Source organism: Phyllopteryx taeniolatus, chromosome 8, assembly GCF_024500385.1.
Source record: "Phyllopteryx taeniolatus isolate TA_2022b chromosome 8, UOR_Ptae_1.2, whole genome shotgun sequence".
In the NCBI taxonomy this organism is placed as follows: domain Eukaryota; kingdom Metazoa; phylum Chordata; class Actinopteri; order Syngnathiformes; family Syngnathidae; genus Phyllopteryx; species Phyllopteryx taeniolatus.
Genome location: NC_084509.1, coordinates 30,564,870 through 30,586,712, shown reverse-complemented (window position 1 = coordinate 30,586,712; position 21,843 = coordinate 30,564,870). Strand labels below are relative to the sequence as shown.

Sequence of the window (21,843 nt, the reverse complement as noted above, 5' to 3'; positions counted from 1 at the left end):
CATGAAAAAGTGGGTTCAAGGGACCCATTTGTTATTTGTATTTTGTACTCAAAATGACACATCAATCGTATAATTGCTTACATACCCTAGGACCACAATTCATGTTTCTAAGACGATTAAACATACCTGAGTGCACCCTCAGCATTCCCGACGACTGCGCTGACCCGACGCCGTTGTCCAGCAGACATTGGTACAGGCCTTGGTCCAGCGGCACCACACCTGCGATGCCAAGCTGGCCTCCGGAGACCCGAACACGGTGCGAGGGGACCACGGGCTCACCGTTGAACAGCCAGGTGACGTTGGGGGCGGGGTTTCCAGCGGCACTGCAACTGAAATGAATGGTGGAGCCGGGAGAGGCACGCTGCAGGTTGGTGAGGCCCTCCAAGATGGATGCGGGTTCTGCAAGGGGGGTGTGGGGGAGATTCCTATAAGACTTATACGACAGTGGTTTCAAATTTTGGGTCCACAATCCATTATTTGGTGATCCACAAAACTAAAATTCCTCACCAAGAACATCGACGGTATAGTTGGCACTCATAACCGTCCCTCGCTCGCTCTCAACCGCGCAGACGTACACCCCGGCGTCGTCCGGCGTCACGCTGACAAATTCCAGATTACCATGCAGGCTTCGCAGCGAATGCCCCAGTTGGACACGTTTGCCATTCTTGAACCACGTGGATGACGGCGCCGGACTTGCAGAAATGACGCACTCCAACGTGTACGACTGGGCCCGCTGCAGTGTCACATTCACAGGGCCGGTAGGGTAAACTATCCTCAATGGAGAGGAGGGGGAGTCTGCAGCTAAGTAGAGTAGAAGAGAATAACCCTGTATTAGTCTCGTAATGGGGAAGGTTCAGTATACAGAAGTACATTTGAACAGCAGCAAGAATAGTCAGCTGCATTAAATGTGGCAACTCCACATGAATAAATATTAGTGCATATATGCACATGCGAATAGCAAACCTTTGATCATAAACCGAAGGGAATGTGAACAGCAGCAAATACAGTCATCAACATTGTATATAGCAACTGTACATGAACAAAGAAATACAATATATGTATGTGTGAACAGGAGCTGTACATGAATTCAAAGGTGCTATTTATACACAAGTGAATGTGAACTGCACTAAGAATAATCAGTAGCATGGAATGTAGTAACTGTACACGAATAAATACTAGATATGCTGGTGTAAATGTAAAATGTACATGAATAATGAACACTATATACAGTAAGCAGATAGACCAAAAAGTCGGGAAGAATCGTCAGCAGCATTATGCTTGCGACCGAGTCAATGCCCTGAGAATCAGCAGCATTGGATGGAACAACTGTATACGAAAAAATAAATATGAGCCATGCGCATGAGAGAAAAAAACACCGCATGTGAACAGCAGCAAGAATATTCAGCAGCGTTGTCTGTAGCCAAAACACTACATGGATCACTACAGTAAATACAATAGTCTAGAGTGGATAAGGAGTTGTGATGAAAACAAACCCCAGCAACAATAACTATCAGCATATATTCATCAAGACATAATATATAAACAGAATAATACAATACAAAACTATGCACAGTAAAAAAATAATACGAATAACTGAGGAATTACAATGGAACTTACGTCGGACCAAAAGTTTGGTACCATGGGTCTGCGTGACGGTTTCCCCCGTGACGGGATTGTATGAGCCACACTTGTAAACGCCTTGATGACGCGCAGAGACGGACAGGAACTGGAGGTTGCCGGACGGAAGAACTAAATAGCCGTCTAAAAAGAGACACGGACGAATTCAGCTGGTGAACGACAAGTTGGAATTTGAAAAGGGAAAAAAAAAAAAAGAAAAAGAAATGACGAACCTGTGGACGCCTCCACGTGCTCGCCTCGCAATCGTAGCCTGGGGAAGGCTGGCGGAACGCTACGGGGCAGAGGACACTCGATGATTGCCGCGCTGCCTTCCTGGACGGACAGCGTGCGCCGCCGGCTGTCGTGGTACTCCGAGATCTCTGCGGGGTCCAAAAGAGAGTGGAACGTTAGGAAGTGGCGAGTGCTGTTATGACGGTGACACGGAAAACTCAAAGGCTCATTAAGGATGTCGAACCTCCTTTGGCTTCCTTCCCGTCGCCAGTCAGCGGCAGGCGTCCTTGCCCCTTTCTAAAAGCAACTTCCTGACTTGCCTAGTTGCCTCATTGCTTTAATGCAGTGGTGGAACGCAACAAATTACAAATACATTGTTACTTAAGTAGTCGTATGTGTACTCTGAATTTTACCCGAATTCTACCCCCCCCCCCCGCCCCCCTCCCACACACACACACACACACAGTAGTATTCCTCTCCTTTTCTTCCCACTTCAATTGGGTCAGTATTTCTCCTTTTACCAGTTTTTTCTTTTTTGTACTTAGCATGTGAGCGGTTTTGCCACCTCTGCTTTAACGGCAGCGGAAAGGGAATCCCACGTACCTGCCAGGGCCACGCGTGCGTACCGGCTGGCGACGGCCAGCCCGTGGTCCGAGCGCGCCACACACTGGTAGACGCCAGCGTGGGCATGCTGCAGGGAGGCGATGGTGAGCGTCTCGCCATTCAGCTCCACGCCGGGCAGGGTGTCGGCGAACAGGGGTGCACCTCGGAAGCGCCAGGAGAGCGCCGCCGACGGGGGGTTGACGGCACAGCGCAAGTGAGCCGCCGAACCCGGACTCTGCACCAGGGAGGCGGGCTCGGAGCGAAAAGATGGATATTGAACTGAGGAGGGAAAGAGAGTGGATGATGAATAGAGGGAGAAAAACCACGTTTCCGCCAATCCTGACATGTGATGCGCATGTAGGCGGGACGGCCGTGGGCGGCGTCAGCTTCGTAAATAGACATCAGTAGAAGAGGAAGTTGCCACAGTAAACCAGTGGTTCTCAAACTAGGGTCCCTGGTCCACAGGGGTCTACGCGCCAGAACTTTGAGATCCGTCAGATGATTTGCAACAAAGGATTATCCATCCGTCCATCAATCCATTTTCTGTACTGCTTATCCACACCAAAGTCGTGGGCGTGCTGGAGCCTTTCCACAGCTAACTTCGGGCGAGAGATGGGGTGCACCCTGAAATGGCCGCCAGTCAATCGCAGGGCACATATAACCAAACGCTCCCCCATCATTCCAGTCCCCGAGAAACCTACAATCTCGAGTCTGAATGACTACAGGCCTGTCGCCTTGACATCTGTGGTCATGAAGTCCTTTGAACGTCTCGTGCTGGACCACCTCAAAAGCGTCACGGGTCCCCTGCTGGCCCCCCTGCAGTTTGCCTACCGAGCGAACAGGTCTGCGGATGATGCAGTCAACATGGGACTCCACTTCATCCTAGAACACCTACGAGCAATTTAGAGTCTTCAATTTAGAGTCTTCAATCAACCTACCTTGCATGTTTTTGGGAAGTGGGAGGAAACCGGAGTGCCCAGAGAAAATCCACGCATGCAAATTCCACACAGGCGTTGCCGGGATTTGAACCCTGGTCCTCAGAACTGTGAGGCAGATGTGCTAACCAGTCGTGCACCGTGCCGCCCACAAAGGATTATGTTACATTTAAAAAAGTGTACATATAGAGACCGGTGGCCAAAAAAAATCAAACATACTAAACCAATTACTCCTCCCTTACTTTGCTTTGAATCACAAACAAACCGTGTTCTTTTACAGGAATACAGTGTTCCCTCGTTATATCACGGTTCACCTACTGCAGATTCAGTACATTGCGGATTTTTTTCCCATATTCATATCACGCACAATTTGCCAATCAACCTGTTTTTGGGATGTGGGAGGAAACCGGAGTACCCGGAGAAAACCTGTGCAGGCACAGGGAGAACATGCAAACTCCACACAGGCGAGGCCGGATTTGAACACGTGTCCTCGGAACTGTGAGGCAGATGTGCTAACAAGTCTTCCACCGTGCCGCCTTGACAGCTACAGATTGACTATTTTGGCACCCAAATAACTTAACTGGGTTAACAGTACGACTTGGTGTCAACATGGTTAAAGAGTTTCCTAAAGGAAGTCAGTTTAGATGGAAGTAACAAGTACTCTTCAATGTTGCACTGCCACACGTAAAGCACGCAAAGCCGTGAAAGTAACAAACATACAGGTACACTGCTTTATCCTCAAATGAACCCCTTCACAAAGTACTACTGGAATTGGAAGCCGTAAAATTTGGAATCATCCAACCACACCTTTGCCGCAAAATATATGTCTCTTAAAAGTCGCGCAAACATTTTGACGACCGAAGGTGAGCTGAGGTCTCGCATGATGTCAGCTCAAGGAGCAACGGAACCACTGCACCATAGAATACGAAATGGTAGTGAGGTACAGCGTGTAGATTAGATTAGATTAGATTAGATTAGATTGATTGATAGATAGATAGATAGATAGATAGATAGATAGATAGATAGATAGATAGATAGATAGATAGATAGATAGATAGATAGATAGATAGATAGATAGATAGATAGATAGATAGATAGATAGATAGATAGATAGATAGATAGATAGATAGATAGATAGATAGATAGATAGATAGATGACAAGCTGGCTCGGTAGCTTTGATGGTGTACAATTTGGTGCTTACCCCAATTAGGGGTGGCGGAGCTTCGGTGGAGTTAACTTACAGAAAGTAACTTACGATTGCAGCTGATGAGCAGGGAGTGGCTGAGACACAGCACAGTGGACAGGAAGACCCTGAGGCCACTGTCCATGGCGCCCTCGGACCCCTGCCAGCAGCCGTGATTGCCCGGCGTGCACGCCCTCCTCCGATTGGCCAACCTGGAAGAGGAGGAGGGGCAAGAGAAAGAAAAACACATCAGACACCAGCTTGTCGTCACGGTGACGAAAGGAAACAATAGAGAACATCTCTCTAATCCTCTTCAGATCGCACCACTTGACCCTCTCTTCGCACCCCCTGGAGCAGGGATGTCCACATTTTTTCCACTTCGGGCCACATACAGAAAACTGGAATGATGAGCAGGGCGCACTTTACATCGTGTTTATGAAACATCCATCATCCATTTTCCAATCCAGGGTTGGGCAACTTAAACGAAGCAGAGAGCCACAATTGTTCATCAGCTCAACCAGGGAGCCACAAAGGACCGCACACTTCCTAACCAGATATATGACAAAAATGGCGTTTTAAATAAGGACAAAATATGTGCATACGTCTGTTGTTGTTTTTTTTTGTTTTTGTTTTTCTTATTGCACCAATGCACATCAGAGTATCTTCATATATGTCATGCTCAGATGTATCTGTAAAAGATCCAAGGGCTCTCATACATAAAAATTACTTTTCAAACATAGCACAACACTACTTAACAGCAAACCAACATTAAGCGCAAGAACTCATGTTGTTCATTTTCCCCCACAAAAATCAACTAATTCAAAATGTTGGTGCAGTTAGCTCCGTGACCTGGTATTTCCTCGCCTGGATGCTGTGTGCCCAACCTCCGCCTTTCGATATGATATTTCTTAACTAGTATGCGCGTGAGTGTGTGTGTGTCGTAAATCGATACAGGATAATTTTTTAACCTGTATGTGTGTATGTGTGTGTGTGTGTGCGTGTCTGTGTCCTTGTGGACAAGTGGTGGGAGGCGTTGATTTTAATTCATGTAAAACACTTTGAGTTGCATTTTAACCTGGGTGGGACCCGGAACTGGGCGGCACCCTATCACAGGGCACATATACAGAAACATTCCCACCAATGGGGGGTGGGGGATAGTGTAAAATAATATGACACAAGACTTTGGACACCTATGTGATGGAGTGCCTGTGGAGGGAGTGTGCAACCTCTCTCTTCATATCACTCTCTTGTCACACCACTCTGCCTCCTCATAGGTTCACTCTAGCCTGACATCCTTCACTGGCTGGACCAGTCAAAAAAAGGGGACGTAATTAGGAGCATTCCTACATATTTTTCAAGCACACCCCCGCCTACATCTCTTCCTCCTCTTCCTCTTTCCAAGGCTTTGATCGCGGGGTTCCTCCTCGGTAACCAGGGCTTGAGCCCCACAATGGCCGCCCAGCTGTGATATTGATGCCTATGCTTCAGCGGAAGAGCCGAGCCAAGGCGGCAAATTAAAAAGATGAGGAGTGTGGGGTTAGGGTCCTACAGGCGAGGTGGGTGCGGAAGCTAAACTAAGGAAATGTATTTGGCAAAATTTAATCCGTTCAATATTAATAGTGACTGTGATTTGAAAGTAATTAATTGGCTACACTCAAACACACTCACACAATTTCACACTTGCATTCACCCACACACACACACACACAGACACACACACCTAGACACAGGCACACGCTCACAGACACACACTTGCACACACAGGCACACACTCACACGTGCACACGCGCGCGCGCGCACACACACACACTCACACACACACACAGACATTCCAGGAAAAACAGGTGTAAAAGTGCTTAAAGAAACAATAAAAGCGCTAAAGGCATTTGGATTTCAGCCTGCTACTGTATAATCTGGCATTATACTTTGTGGCGTCTCACATCAAACCCGGATCGCCACACCACATGCTGCGACAGGCCCCCGGCTCGCTGGATTCATGATATATAATTATAATAATAAGACACGGGAGCCTATAATGCGACCGGTAACACCGTGCCTCTAAACCGGGATAGGTAAGTAAGGCCCGCTCTGTTCTTAAATCAGGACCACCGAGCATTTACATTATCAAGAGTCTTTCCAAATTTTTATTTAATTTAAGATATTTTTTCCCCAAACAAAATCATGTTTTTTACTCATTGATCTCACTTAATTTAATATATTTTTTATAAATAATAAAAGGAGAAATATTCAAAAAAATTTTTAAATATGAATAATTTTAACATTCGCTTGTTAAATACTTGATTGACTAATTTATTAATTTATTGCATATAATACAATACAAGAAAAAAATCCAAATGTGGCCCTTGAGCACCAATGTTTACACCACCTCTGCTTTATACGATAACCGCGTCCTGTCAGTTCCTGCGAGCACTATGGCGAAAGGTCGCTCTTGTGTAAACACACACACAGCTGCCTATCAGGCCCATCCATCTGGCACTGCGAGGAAACACACGAGGGCATCCATCTTCCCGCTTATCTGTTTGACTTTTCTCTGACACCCGCCACCATGAAGACGCAGGATATCTAGTGTCACCCCCAAAATCCCATTAGCGAGGGTCCGACTGATGCTGGCGGCAAAACATGCCGAGGTGAAGCTACCTGTCCCGTCAATACAAGCCGTGAGGGATTGTTGTGTTTCAGCTCCAACAGTTGTCAAGTCAAATTTACTCTCTACCCACTGTGAGAAATACAAATGGACCCCGGTCATTATTTTAATGTACAATACTTGTCTTACTGCAACTACGGTTAGTGAAAAAGCTTATGCTAACATAACACAAGACATGCTCGGGCTGGTCCACTTGTACCAGAGAACAAAAAGAAGGTGATGGAGCATCACTACGGCAACAAAAGTCACGTTTATAACTAGCCAACTAGTCATAACATAATGCTCCAGGCACTGCACAAGGCTCTACGCTAAGAGCAATGCAAACATAACTCAGAACAGTAACTTTAGCTCCAACACTAGCGCTAACACATGAAAAGCAGTTGATTTGGAGTCACAGGGGCAACACAAGACACATTTCTTCTTAATACAAGCTGATATATAAGCTCAATGAAAAATAAAGATATAAGCACCGTTAACAACAGCACTAGCGCTAACACAACACCAGGCTAACGGTTCCTGTCTGGTCAATTAGCATCAAGGAACAAAATGAAAACACCAGAGATGTCCATCAGTATTACCACAGGTTGCTTTGACAACAACAGACACACTCCTTTCCTTATTATAAAACCCAGCAAAAATCAAAAGCAGTAAATGTAAACTAGAAGCACAGCATAGTATTATTAGCGCCAACGCTAGTGATAATTTAAAAAAAAAAAAAAAAAAAAAAAAGCATCCTCACTGGTCCGTCAGTAGTACCAGGGCCGCTTTCACAACAGACACTCTTTTTCTTAGCATACCATCCTGCATAAAATCCAAAGCCGTATATGTAAACAAGAAGCAATGCTAAGGATGGAGTATAAGCATCAATGCTAGCACTAACACAACACAAGGTGTCCAGAAAAGCAAAATTCAAAGGTATTATAATTTTTCTGCTACCATACATACAGATTTACTGAAATAAACGAGTTAAGTGTCAGGGAGTTCACGTGGAAAGGTTTTTTAAGGAAGGAGGGGCGACTGAGCTGATGTATGTTTAACAAATGTTTGACTGGCACCTGGCTTAAGTGGTGCAAGCAAAAAAGAAAACGGCAGTTTTCCTCAAGAAACGTACTAAATCTTAACATTTTTCTTTAATGCCATCATTTAGCGTTCCTTGTAAGGGAGGTAGCACTGTCTATTCGTTGTGCTACTTCACTCCAACGCAGGGCTAGCACCATCCATACCCCCGCCCCTCGATAAGAGGGAGCTAAGGTCCTGACACAGGAGAAAATAAACACACTGACAGGTTGCCCTCAGGGAAAGCAGAGGAGGAATGGGGGGTTCAAGTGTAGGGGGGTGGAGGTGTGGGGTGTTAGAGCACCTGCAGGAACTCCTTAAAGGCTCATCAGCCCCCATGTGGGCCCGGCCCATATCCTTGTCTCATTGAGTAAACAGGGACAATAAAAAGCGATGTAGTGGAGCATCAAAGAGCTGCGGGGCAGAGGCAGAACAGGTCGCAACTGGCGCTCTTGACTCAGCTTCACAAGACTGCACAGCCGAGTGGAAGGCAATGACAAACAATGTGGGACAGTGGGAATGAGATCAAATCTCCTCACTGCACTGACACCGACCCAGAAAGCAAATCCACACATTTGTACGACACAATTTTGCAATGAGGGAGAGGACGATTTTAAAGGGGATGGGTTTAAGGTCACTCCTAGTGTGACGGTCCACTAAGCTGACCTGCGACCAGAAGCCGACCCGCATGCTATACCCCAAACCTGCCCGCACTCGCCCCTTGGATCTGCGACGGGAGCCTGCATTCCTCAACTCGACAGAGAGGCAAAGCCAGTGGAAAGGACAGACGCAATGATTGGAGATAAACACAAAAACAAGAAGACGGGAAGCCGGAGAAGGAGATAAGGGTACAAAGAGGTGAAAAGTTGCCAAGCCCCTAGTCCCCCCACACCTCCCACCCCCCGACCCTTCAAGACCACCCTTTTGATCCGCCTCTCAGACAGGGATAATGCCAGCATTGCCATTCACTCCTGTCAATAAAGTGACTGACGATTCAGTCCCAACTACAGTGATACCATGACTTATGAGTTTAATTCATTCCATGACCAAGCTGTTAACTCAATTTACGTACAGTATATACAAAATCAGTTCTTCCCGTTTAAGTTGATTATAATGCCATTAATCTGTTCTCGCCCCCCAAAAACACCACACTTTGTATGAGTATGTCAATGTACCACCACTGTACTTCAAAGAAGTGCCTCCTTGTGGTAAAGACTCCGGGGGTCCATTATTGGTCAGGATGAACCCGCCGAGGCAGCCTGGGGCAACGGTGGAACCTAATGAGTAGAAGCACCAAGCGAACACCATCTGCTTCATCCACTCAAAGAAAGAGGCGTGATTTGGAATCGACGTAGGGAATTAGCTGCAGCAGAAGAAGAGCTCACTCTGCAAGAGGGGAAAGTCATTAAACAAGTGGAGGGTGCAGGCTACAGGAAGACAGAGCATTGACAGTTGAGACAGTGCAGGGGTGATGGCGAGGCCAAGCGGGTCTCAGAGCCTTAAAACGCCACGGCCGTGACAGCATTGCTGCGATGCAGGATCAGGAATGAAAGCCAGAGGCCCTGCGGGGATCAGACAGTCACATCTCACAAAGCCCTGTTTACCAAGGACACACAGTCCCCCATTCCTTCAACTGCTATCCCCACACCAACACCTCCCCGACCCTCCCCAAAAGTGCCACGGCCGAGACAACGTTAATTCCACCCTGAGGCTTTTTGGCTGAAAGAGCAGAGAAGCAAAGGAAGGGGAGGAGGCCGGCGAGACTGAGGCTGAATGGTACAGTATGTAAGGCTGCTCTTAATTGGATATTGTTCTGCAATGTCTTGTTTCTCCTGGGAATCTGTGAGGGGGGGGGGGGGGGGGGGGGAGAAACAGGGTCTGGTGGGAGATACGCTCATTTCCCAAGGTCCTCCTTGAGACGGATTAGCTAACAGTGACGAAACTCAATAAGGGCCTCAGAAACGGGAAACGGATCCCAGGGTATCGCCGTCGTACAAGGCCACCTCCGGACCTTTTGCAAAGTAACTAACAACCCTGCGCCTTTGTGGGAGCGCTCAGGGTCCTTCCAGCTGACTTCACAGGCCTTTCAGACCAGAGCGGGACGCCTGCTCCGACCAAAAGGTAATTCCGATGGTAAGGAGGAATACCAAAGGGGGCCTTCTTGCCCACGGGGAGTGTTATAATACCCTCGACATGTGCCAAGCGTCTGATTCCCTGCGCCAGGTGAGACATTCCTCCAAGTCAGCCTTGACTCCAGAGATGAGTGGGAAAAGGAGTTGATGCAAGGGGAGGATCAAGTTTGCCAGAAGGTCCACCTTCGCCAGTGGGAGCCAAGATCTGTTGTGCGGGGCATGCAATGATCTGATCCAGCTGCCATCCACCCGCCAACACCCACCCCCACCTTCCTCCCGACTCTCCTGGATTCCATCAGTGCACATGTCTCCATGGCAACAGGCAGCAGACAACAGTCTCTGGTCAGCCTCCTCTTGATAGAGCCGTGGCCAATGCCCAAAAAGTTTAAAAACAATTGTTATTATTTTTTGTTTTAAGAAAGTAGAAAGAAAACAGACTTAGGGAGAACTTGTTATAAAAGGGTCTGTCTTGCAGATTCATGGTGCTCACATTGCGGAGGGAGGGGGAGGGCGAGGATTTACAGGATGGAGAACCTGGTCTGCAAACACTCCGGTGAACCCGCCAGAACAAAAACAAACATTTGTAAAGAGGTTAAATATAATTACGGTTCCTCACCGACACGCAAATCTCTTGCAAAAACTCAAACAAACAAGCACCCAAAGATAAATATGCATTCCCAAACAGTGTGCGCAAACGCGCCATATAGTTTCTCTCAATGTTTATCCTCACTGCTATTGCTTGTTGTGCGCCAGTCGAGAAATCACAAAACAAACCGGCTGGTGTCAATAAACAGACACATCAGCCGCGTCTCAGCTTCCTGGCGCTAGCACAGAACGTCTAAAAAGTCCAACATGTTTCCGTCGTGGCCAAGAAAAACAAGACTTCACGACAACAGATGAAACATAATAATAGGGAATGCATGGTTTCGTCAAGCACGTGCCATCTTTTGTAGGCTGCTACTTTGGAACCCAACAGAGATGACAGTGATTGCTTGTGAGAGAAAGCCAATATCATGCAGATCAGTGCCACACAAAACAGGCTTCTGTAGAAATCATAACAGGAAGTAAACAGAAAAAACAAAAGTTGGGATGAACCAATTTACATTTACAATTTACATTACAGTTTACAATTCAGATAAACCGTGATCAAATATTACGGTTAGTATTACTGTTTCAAATTTGAACTGTCATTACTGCCATATTTAGCACCTCAATGTGTGTGACTTATAAGATTTGAACTGTTGAAGAAGAACTCGAAGAGGACGTCAGAGACATGTTAAAATGCTACGAAATATGAGAGAAGCATATGTTACAGTCCTACAAAACATGGTGGAAGGCAGCCCAGCCTAAATTTAGTTCACTACAATTGTGAAATTAAATGTTCACACCGTTTCAAACTTAAGTGCGGGATCATTTTGATGCATGATGTAAATGTAACAAAACTGCATCTAGCGATAACATAGACCAGTAGAAAGTGAATGGAGTGGGGTTCCACCAGGCTGGAAAGATTTGCGCATCGATACATTTGAAATTCCAGCATTTTCGGTAGCTTAATAGAACAGAAGTATGGCTTCGTGTAGCTCGTGCCATTTTTGTGAGCTGCCACTGTGGACTGCAACGGAGACGACAGTGACCGATTGTTATAGTAGGCCAATATTCTTCAGATCGGTGCCAACAGACCCTTGTTGTGTCAGGCCTATTACTCCCGATGGGGACTGCAGTTTAGCCCAAAGCCCAGCAGGCTGCGAGACCAGGACTGTCACCAGGACAAAAAGTCCCTTCAGACCAGTTGCCGGTGGCCGCTTGTTTTGGCCTTAATATAGTCCTGCTGGTCCCTGCCAAAACTAAAGTCAGATGTCACTCGTTGGCTTTCGAAACATTTGAAATAGAAAATTGCGGTTTCTCGAAAAGACACTGGCGAGCTCACTCAGGGCCCGCTGCCGGGGCATATTTAGTCGGATCGCTTTCGGGAATCTCGCAAACGGGAAGATGCTAAGGATGCAGAGGAATTCAAGCCCACACCAGACACAATAAACCCCAACCGTACCCGATAATGACAAAGTATTTTTGTCTTGCATCAAAGTCCACCATTTCGCTCCCCATCGTCTGGTCCATGTGGCGCTCTGCAACATGTTCGACGCACATACGGCATATTACAGCTCGCCAAAAGGCGCTCCCTCAGATGGTTCCAAGTGCATAATAAAGTGTATTTATAGTCACTTCAAATAGCGTGGCTTAAGGAGGCGGCTTCACGCAGCTCAGACTAGTTTGTAGCCGTTTAAGAAGACCCAGTTTGACGTGGACTTTCATGATCAGTTCTTGAGTTGTGCGTTTGTGGTTTGCATCCCCTTATCGTGCTCTGTGTATATTTAGACCAAGTCTGTATTTTCATTACACCAACAAGCAAAACCTCAGAGAAGAAGCAGACCTCTGAGCCGGGCTCACGTCCAGCCGGTACCGCCTCGCCCTCCCTGCCTTCTAGCGGCTGTTGCGGAACATCTGTTCCTGCTGCTTGAAAAAAGCTGCTTGTTTGCCTCTGCAATATCCCCGGCCTGTGTTTCTTGTTTTATTTCTCGAAAGCCGTTACAGTAATCGTCCCCAAAAGAAAAACTGTAATTGACGCTCACCTAAAAATGACTTTAATTGCCTATCTTAATGGTTTAAACCATAAATATACAACAAACTATGATCTCAAAATGTTTAGAAACCTCATCTTGCAAGATTACCCTTCAAAATAAATGTCTTACAGATGATTCGATTTTGAAAAAAATGCACCAGAAGCGCGCATGTACTGTAAATGGGAATGCGGCGAAGATTCTCCATAACTTCCAATAACAACACCAGCACATTAAACTCCTCCCCAACATATCAAGCTTGTCTCTCAGTCGCAGTCACTTCATATACACAAGATACTTCCCTGTCACCAATTACTGTACTTCTTCCACATTTAGACAGGGCGGCATCTTGTGGCATTTTAGGGTGTTTCAGAATGAGCACAAAACTCACGTTTAGCAGCGAATAATTAAGGATAGGTTCCACAGAAGAAGAAAAAAAAATGCGAATAGGCTTTTGTGGGTCAAAGTGGACATTTGAGGAGCACGTGCGACTTCTTGATGTAACATGCCTGCATAGCATAGCATAGAATAGCACAGGCACTTGAGACTTTTTCGTGCCTCCTCCCACAATAGACATGTCCACCCAAATTCTTGTCAAATCGATTAACCTAACGTCAGGGACTAATTTTTACTAATTTTCCACAGGGTGCAACTGAGTAAGTTTCAGTGGTCATGTTCAGGATTTCATCCAAAATGGCAGATTTCCTCTGTAATTTCAGGCATGGGTCCTTGAGACTTTTTTTTTTTTTTTTTTTTTCGCCACACACTGTGTTATGCTAGATATGCCCACACAATTTCACATTAACGGATGCAACTTTTGTCAGGGGCTCATTTCATCTAACTTTCCAAGACACCCTAAATGTTAAAAAGTAGCATCAATATTCTGGAATATTGTAAAAAATGTCTTTAAATGTATAAATCTCTTATATACGTGTGTCCTCACTAGTCTACCATCACGTGTACTCAATTTTGGAAATGGCTCGTCGTTCCCTTCCGCCCTCCCTCAGGTCTTCCAGGCTGCTGGGTGTTGTCAATCAGCACCCTGAGTCTTCTTGAGATCATGAGGGCTTTTTTGGCACGCTATCTACTCCCCTACCCCCCAGCTTCCACCCAGTGGGGGTCCAGGCCTTGATGAACAGAGGCCTGCCAGTGCTCGGCAGAGGAGTTTAGGAGGTCAAAAAACAGGGAAGCTAAATTTGAATCATTCTGCTGTTCAGGATTCGGAAGGCCATTTGGACAGAGAGCCATTCCCAATGTCAAAATATTGTGACATTGATGAAAACAAATCTGAGATTTATCTCTGTGTTTTTATGGCTCTTGGGACATCTCTGAGGCAGAGGTCAACGCAGTGACAGAATGAAGTGTGAGCTCAAATAAACAAGTGGACTATGCTTTGATTTAGGCCCTTGCTTTACAAACTGAGGTTCACTCTTGAGGCTAATCTTTTAAAAGTATAAAATTCAATTAGGCGGCATCTTGTTTTCACGTTTAATGACTATTTCTTGAGCTTCTTAGCGGAAATTTGTAACATCACATACAGTGAATCCCTGCCAGTTCACAAATCATCATTTGATTTTTTTTCTGTAAAACATACTGTAACTAAAACTGTTTGCAGTAAACACACACATTCGCCCCCATCGCAAATGTCTGTGCTCTTTCTGTAATACCAGCTTAGTGGAGGAGTAGCAAGTCTTAGCCACAAGCTGATAGTTATCCGGCTTGACAGCGAACAGCAGCGTGATGGAAGATTTCAGTAGAAGTCTGATAGGCAGACAAGGCTCCACGTAGGGATCACGGCAGAGTGCAAACCTTTCAAAATAATGCAGGGAAAGGTCTGGCTCGCTATTGGCAGTGGTGGAAGTTAACAGCTGATCAGCTACAAATGGCTAACAGCTCAACATGGGTACAGTAACTTAAAGTTGCACCCAAGTCATTTACATGTTTTGTTTCTAAATACATTCAATATGTTCGAAGGTAAGTGCTGAAAATGTGCAAAGACTGAGAACAATTTAGTACTGAATGGTTGAGATAGCTTAAAACTCTTTTTCACCTACTAAATTTTCTGTAATTTTTGGCGGGGATATAACGGGGTCGTGATGACATCACAAGGGAACATGAGTCGGCCCGCCCTCACTGTATAAACACCAAGCGCCAATATTACATGCAGTGGCCACTCGGCAGAATGGCCACTCGGCAGAATGGCCACTTCCTTATTCATAATAACTTGACCCAGTTCAACAAGCATAGTGTGCAGTTAGCCATCAAATTATGCTCACAACTAAAGAAAAATAGTTACACAGTGGGCCCGCCATGCAATGTCGGGGCTTCCTGTACATTACAGTCTGTTTTAGTCAGTGTAGTGTTCTCAAGAATGAGTCTTGCACTGTATATATTTTTTTTAATTCACTTTGTTTACTAATCGATCAGTACGCAGCTAGCATCAATTTAACATGAAATGACATTCTTCTTTGTCCTTTTCTTTGCCTCTTTTTGATGTAATATTTTGCCATAGTACCCTTGTTTTCTGACTGAGATACCCCACTTGGATAAAACTGTACCTTTATAACAAGATGACAAACTTGTGTGCCTCTTTTTTTAAATTAACGCCTTATGTTTTTGATACTCCCAAGAATTGCCAAGTGAAAACTGAAATCTATTATATTTGTGTTTGAAATTGCCTCCCTGCAAATGTGTGTAGACAAGAAAATGTAGTTTCCTGCTATATGCATAATGTTAATTTATGAAAAATACTGAATATTTAAAAGAGGAAACCAATTGGTTGTTTATTATTAAGTAAATTTTCTCGTGTATTCATAATTGCTCCTTAACCAAGCAAAAAATTATTTTATCCTTGTACTTATTCCGATAGAATTGTCAGTAGAATACTCGATTACTAATTGCAACACTACTGGATGCAAATTTTTATTTGTAACAGGTCTGTTTAATGTTACTTCAGAAATAATGTAAGAAAAAGTAAGTCATAGCATAGCATTTTCATGGAATAACTGAAAACTCAGGTTTTCTGTTCAACTCAAGACTATAGAAATGATCGTGGACTTCAGGAGGCATCCTTCACCACAGCTGTCCCTCACGTTGTTCAGCTGCCTTGTGTCAACCGTCGAGACCTTCAAGTTCCTGGGAATTACAGTCTCTCAGGACCTGAAGTGGGCGACCAACATCAACTCCGTCCTCAAAAAGGCCCAGCAGATTATGTACTTCCTGCGGCTTCTGAGAAAGCACGGCCTGCCACCGGAGCTGCTGAGACAGTTCTACACAGCGGTCATCGAATCAGTCCTGTGTTCTTCCACCACAGTCTGGTTTGGTGCTGCTACAAGAAAGGACAAACTCCGACTGCAACGGAAAATCAAAACTGCTGAAAGGATTGGTGCTGCTACAAAAAAGGACAAACTCCAACTGCAACGGACAATCAAAACTGCTGAAAGGATTGTCACTTTAAACCGCATACACTCCTTGAAGTCTCAGCGCCCTTTGCACAATGGTCATTGCACCGGACTATTGCAATATTAGTCATTCGAACTGCTCTAAGTGCTAGAGGACTCTTCATCTTTTTGCACAATTGTCAAAAAAAAGAAGAAAAAAAGAAAACTACATTTAAAAAATGTACCGGCATTACCAGATAACTAGCAACCCTTTACTGCTCAGTGACTGTTTTTTTTTTTGTCAATGTCTTTCTGTCTCCAAAGTGTTCTGTAAATTGACTGCCTGTTGTCGTACTAGAGCGACTCCAACTACCGGAGACAAATTCCTTGTGTGTTTTTGGGACATACTTGGCAACTAAAGATGATTCTGAAAACCTACTATCAATTGGTTTTGAAGGGGCAATAAACTGTGTTTGTTGGTAAAATGACTCGAAAGGACTAGCGACTTGACTCAGGACTTGCCTTCTCGACTTGGGACTTGAGAGCCAAGACTTGAGACTTTCTTGTGACTTGCAAAGCAATGACTTGGTCCCACCTCTAGTTAGCATGATTAGCAAGTAATTCGCTAACAGTGACACTATTATTAGACAAGTGACTAGCATATGATATAAGCTGGTTGTTAGCATAACACGCTAGCATGATTAGCAGGTGACATTCGGCAAACTGAAGAGTTACAATTAAGCAAATTCAACTCATCGAAACGCTTAAAAATCTGCATTCAGATGACCGACCGTGGTGGCTCATGCGAATAGATACCGTACATAGTACCGGTGCTTGCCCCCAAAGGACTGGGAACCTGGCGGCTGGACTTTAAAGTTCTAAGTTTGGTTCTAATAGCGCACGTGTGCCTGTGTGAGCTCGGTACCATTACACGCTCCAATTCAAAATTGCCCACTTAACATAGCTCTACCACGGCAACATGTGTTTGTCATTAGCGGGCAAGCTAATAGTGGATGTGCGCGGCCTTAATGGCATCGTTGTGCTTTGTTCCCGACCCGTCCGATAAGAGTTGGGCCCACTAATGACTTAGTAATGTCCCCATGAAAGCGCGGAAACAAAAAAACAGGATTCTGGAGTCGTGTTACCATCGCGACACTAAAAATAAGACAGTTAGTTTGAATGTCACACCAAAGTATTTATGTTTAAAGTGAATAAAAAATGAATTTAAAAAAAAAAAAAAGCTGAATTTGACAAGCTCTAAATGTAGATTCCCAAACTGTGGTGCGCGTCTTCCAGAGGGAATTCAACGGTAGTCCAGTATCATTTTTTGTTTTGTTATTGTTTTTAATGTTATTTAAAGGGTTTTGGTTTTGAAGTGGGTGCGCCAACTCTATTTGTATTTTTAATAGGGTGCATGGCTTGAAAAGTTTGTGAAAGGCCGAGCTACAGCGTTAGCTAGCTATCTGATGAGAAATATACCTACTATACATCTATTGCAACATTGTGGTGTGTGCACCCCTTGGGGTGCATATGGCATTTTTGTTTAAGTTGCAGGTTTGCATGACTTAAACATGATGCCAACTCTGTTGAGATGATGAAGCGGGTGCATCACATATAAAATGTTTGGGGAAAGGCACATGATGCCTTTATTGGCTATTAATGGCTTCTGAGAGTAAGTGCAGGGTAGAGGGGATGTGCCAACTTGACAATAAAGACACAAAGGGTAAATTTGTGCAGAAACAGAAGTGGTATGGGTGAAAAATATGCAGGTATGTGTGACGAATCACAATGCCTTTATTGGCTATTACCTTTGTTTTGAAATGTTTCCTTAGTTTATTTTTTGTTTTTGGTGGTGGAGAGGGGGTGCACCAACTTCTGTTGGGATATTGAAGGATTACATGGCTTAAAAAGTTTGGATCTACTGTAGACTGTATCTGATAATGAATCTATTTATCTAACTAGCTTTAACAAGGATTCCTAAACTGTGGTGCGCCAACTCGACAACAAAGAGGTTAAGAGGGAATTTGTGGAAAAACAGCTGTTACAACGACATTTCGGTGGGGAAAATTGAAAGAAAATGTCGTAATGAGGATTTCCACGTGATTCCGGGCAACAAAAGAGCAACTCGCTGATATCAGCGATCCCTGAAAGGATTTGAAAGGCGTCGGAAGTGTCTGCTTGTCGCCCATTGACACCACAAAGCAGCGGCCAGTGTTTGAACTCGGAGGCGTTTTTTTTTTATGCGCGAGCGGCCATGTGTGTCGCACTGACGCTCCTTTCCCATTGGACCCTTTGTTCCCCATCACTTGTTTGGAGTGTCCACTTTGCTGACAAAAAAAAAAACAAAAACAAAAAAAACCAAATTGGAAAACCATTCATCACTAATCCAGCAACATGAACAATTATGTGAATGTGATATATTAATTGGCGACAAGAAAAAAAATGAGACTAAACGTTGTTTTAGGAGTTCTTACTGATTCAGGGCACAGGTGTCAAACTCAAGGCCTGGGGGCCAGTGTTACACCTGGATTAAGGGAAAAACATCAGAATCGGATGTGAATATTAAATGATAAGGATTGTATACCCATTCATTTACATGGTTTCACAGTTAAAATTGGCACTATCGCGGAGAGGTTTAACATAAATGTCTTTGTACCTGTGCAAATTTTATCTTAAACTCAATAAAAAGTGGTCTTTGGGCGCAGAATCATGTCACACACTTGACTCTGAGTTGAGAGGGTCTCTGAGTTGAGAGGGTCTCTGAGTTGAGAGAAACTCAACATGTTTCTTCAGCAAGTTTAATGTGGCGGAAATCTGGCTCCCCTAAGTGTAACTGAGTTTTCTTTTGGTACAAAGTGATGATTCAACGCTCCATGTTTGGCCTCTTTTTTTTTTTTTTTTTTTTTTCTTTTTAATATATTTATTTATTAATGTTGTTGACACCGGCACACCAACTCAGGACATATTGGCCATTTCTAGACATGTTCTCTGCAGCAGAAATACTTTCTTTTGAGTGCCAGTCACCTGGGGTGTCTTGCAAGTAGTCGTGTAATATTGAGATGTCAATGTGAGCAGCAAAAACTTGCAAAAAAATGTTTCTTTATTCTGTCTACATATGATTATTTTATCATAAAATGGCAGGAAATGTAAACATGAATAATACGTGCATATTTTTGAATCACTGTAATGGTAAAACTGGATTTAAAGACATTTTATCGTGCTTATAATTACAGTTAATCCATATATTTAATTTCGTACTTTTAGGATTATTTTACTCCAGATGTCTTCATCTTCCCCAATTAACCTAAAATGTTAAATAGTGGGAGAAAAAGAATATACAAACAAGTTAATTTTAAAATCTAACCACACATCATTGTAACCCTCCGGAGCCTTGCCCTGGTGCTTGTCCAAACTTTCCCCGGGCTTTAGTGCATCTTCCCCGGCGACTTAGCGACCACTCTCCGGTAACTCAGTAAGCCTTCCCCGGCCTCCAATGCAAACGTTGCCCACGCCTCAGTGAACCTTCCCCGGTCGCAGCGAACATTCTCCGGTCATTCACTCAACAAGGCTTCCACGCAAACTCTCTAAACTCTCCCCAGCTCTCGGTGAACCTTCATCGGCCACTTAGCTAGTTTACCCACGGCGGCTCTCGTCGCGGTTTAGCAAACATTCACCGGTCACTCAGCAAGCCTTCCTCGGTTCCCTCTGACCATTCCTCGAGTCTTCCCCGGCTCTTTTCCGAACTCGCCCGCCAGCCACTCGGGCATCCGCGGGTACTACCACCGCCGGCTCTCCCTCGCTGATGTCCTTACCTCTGTTCCAGTAGCGCTGGTCGCCGTGGGCTGTATCAGCAGCCAAACGCATTCTCCCGGTGGAAAAACCGCGCGGGGCCCTCCATTCCACGCGGACGACCGGGGAGCGTGGAGCCTCTCAGCCCCGCGGAAGAGTCGCAGGCTCTGGGACCAAAGTGCAACAAATGGAGAAAGTGGAGAAGGAAAAACAAACAAAAAAAAAACGGAACCGAGCTGGTGGTTGCCGGTGGAGCACTTTCCACAGGTGTGGATGTTAATCCACTTCGTGTATTTTGTATTCAAAACAAAACAAAAATCCCACTTTGATGGCTTACAGAGCTCGCTCGTCAGGAGCCGCTAAACGGAGGTGGTCTCCGGCTACACTCGCACCTCTGGAGCCAGTGTCGAATTGCTCCGTGGATCACGGCAGCGGCGGCCAGCCTGGAATGTCCCAACCCCAATTGCACGCTGGAGGAGGGAGGGGGGAGCCGGAGGGAGGGGGGATCTTGGGAGACGGCAGGGAGGGAGGAGAAGGGAGTTTGGTTCCCGCATGGATTGTGTGCATTAGCACATTTTACAGTGTAACCTGCTGCTCGTTTTAATTGATTCATTCAGACCTTTATTAATGTAATGGATTGACCCTAAGCATAACTTTGAGCAAATATTAATAGGAAACAGGATCATTTTTAAACTGTAGCCTACTTCATTAGGTACACAATCTAATGTCACAAAGTATAAGAGCTGTATTAAAAATATACAGTATTAATTCAAATATAAATCTACTGCATATAAAATATAAAAATAGTGTTGTACAAGCATTTGTTAGGTAATTTTTATTGTTTGGTATGTTTGATTAAATAAATAAATAATCATAACAATCATGTCCATATGCGAAACACACAATAATAATAATAATTATTATTATTATTATTATTATTATTATGCAATAATAAATTAATATGACAAATAATTATTCTTGAGTATTATTTATTTCTACTTATTAAAAACATTACTTAAAAAGTATCTGTAATTGTTTATTATTATTATTATTATTATTATGGCGCCACGGTGGACGACTGGTTAGCACAAATGCCTCACAGTTCTGAGGACCGGGGTTCAATCCCCGGCCCCGCCTGTGAGGAGTTTGAATGTTCTCCCCGTACCTGCGTTGGTTTTCTCCGGGTACTCTGGTTTCCTCCCACATCCCAAAAACATGCACGGTAGGTTGATTGAAGACTCTAAATTGCCCGTAGGTGTGGATGTGAGTGCGAATGGGTGTTTGTTTCTATGTGCCCTGCGATTGGCTGGCGACCAGTTGAGGGTGTACCCCGCCTCCCGCCCGATGATAGCTGGGATAGGCTCCAGCACGCCCCCGACCTTAGTGAGGATAAGCAGAACGGAATCATTGTTCATTATTATTATCTTTTTCCAAGTTATTAGTGTTAAAGCCTAATTGTTAAAAGCAAGCAAATGTCCTGCTGGTTGCATCAGTGAAAACCATACAATCAAATAGTGTTCTTGACCGGGGGCTCATTCAACTCTATGTGGGTGTGGTGATGGGTCATTTTTTGGCATAGGAGCGGGACTGAATGTTTGTCGGTGGGGGCTGTGACACAGCCATGTGTTGTATATGT

General features: G+C 44.7%; 1 protein-coding gene across 4 annotated transcripts in view; it reads right to left on the bottom strand.

Moving 5' to 3' along the window:
- The window catches only part of cdon (cell adhesion associated, oncogene regulated), a 40,178-nt gene extending 19,243 nt beyond the window's left edge, over positions 1-20,935 (bottom strand). Inside the window, exons 1-8 of one of the 4 annotated variants that reach the window (XM_061782410.1) lie at positions 20,545-20,929; positions 20,231-20,374; positions 4,643-4,782; positions 2,452-2,730; positions 1,851-1,997; positions 1,618-1,761; positions 508-801; positions 127-399 (exon numbers count right to left, since the gene is read on the bottom strand). In XM_061782410.1, coding sequence (XP_061638394.1) covers positions 127-399; positions 508-801; positions 1,618-1,761; positions 1,851-1,997; positions 2,452-2,730; positions 4,643-4,715 — 1,210 coding nt within the window. In that variant the 5' untranslated portion in view covers positions 4,716-4,782; positions 20,231-20,374; positions 20,545-20,929. Of the gene's footprint in view, positions 1-126; positions 400-507; positions 802-1,617; positions 1,762-1,850; positions 1,998-2,451; positions 2,731-4,642; positions 4,783-4,894; positions 4,916-20,230 lie in introns of those variants that run through there. The other 3 variants (XM_061782411.1, XM_061782407.1, XM_061782409.1) reach the window with 3 other exon arrangements.
- Between the last annotated feature and the right edge of the window lie 908 nt (positions 20,936-21,843).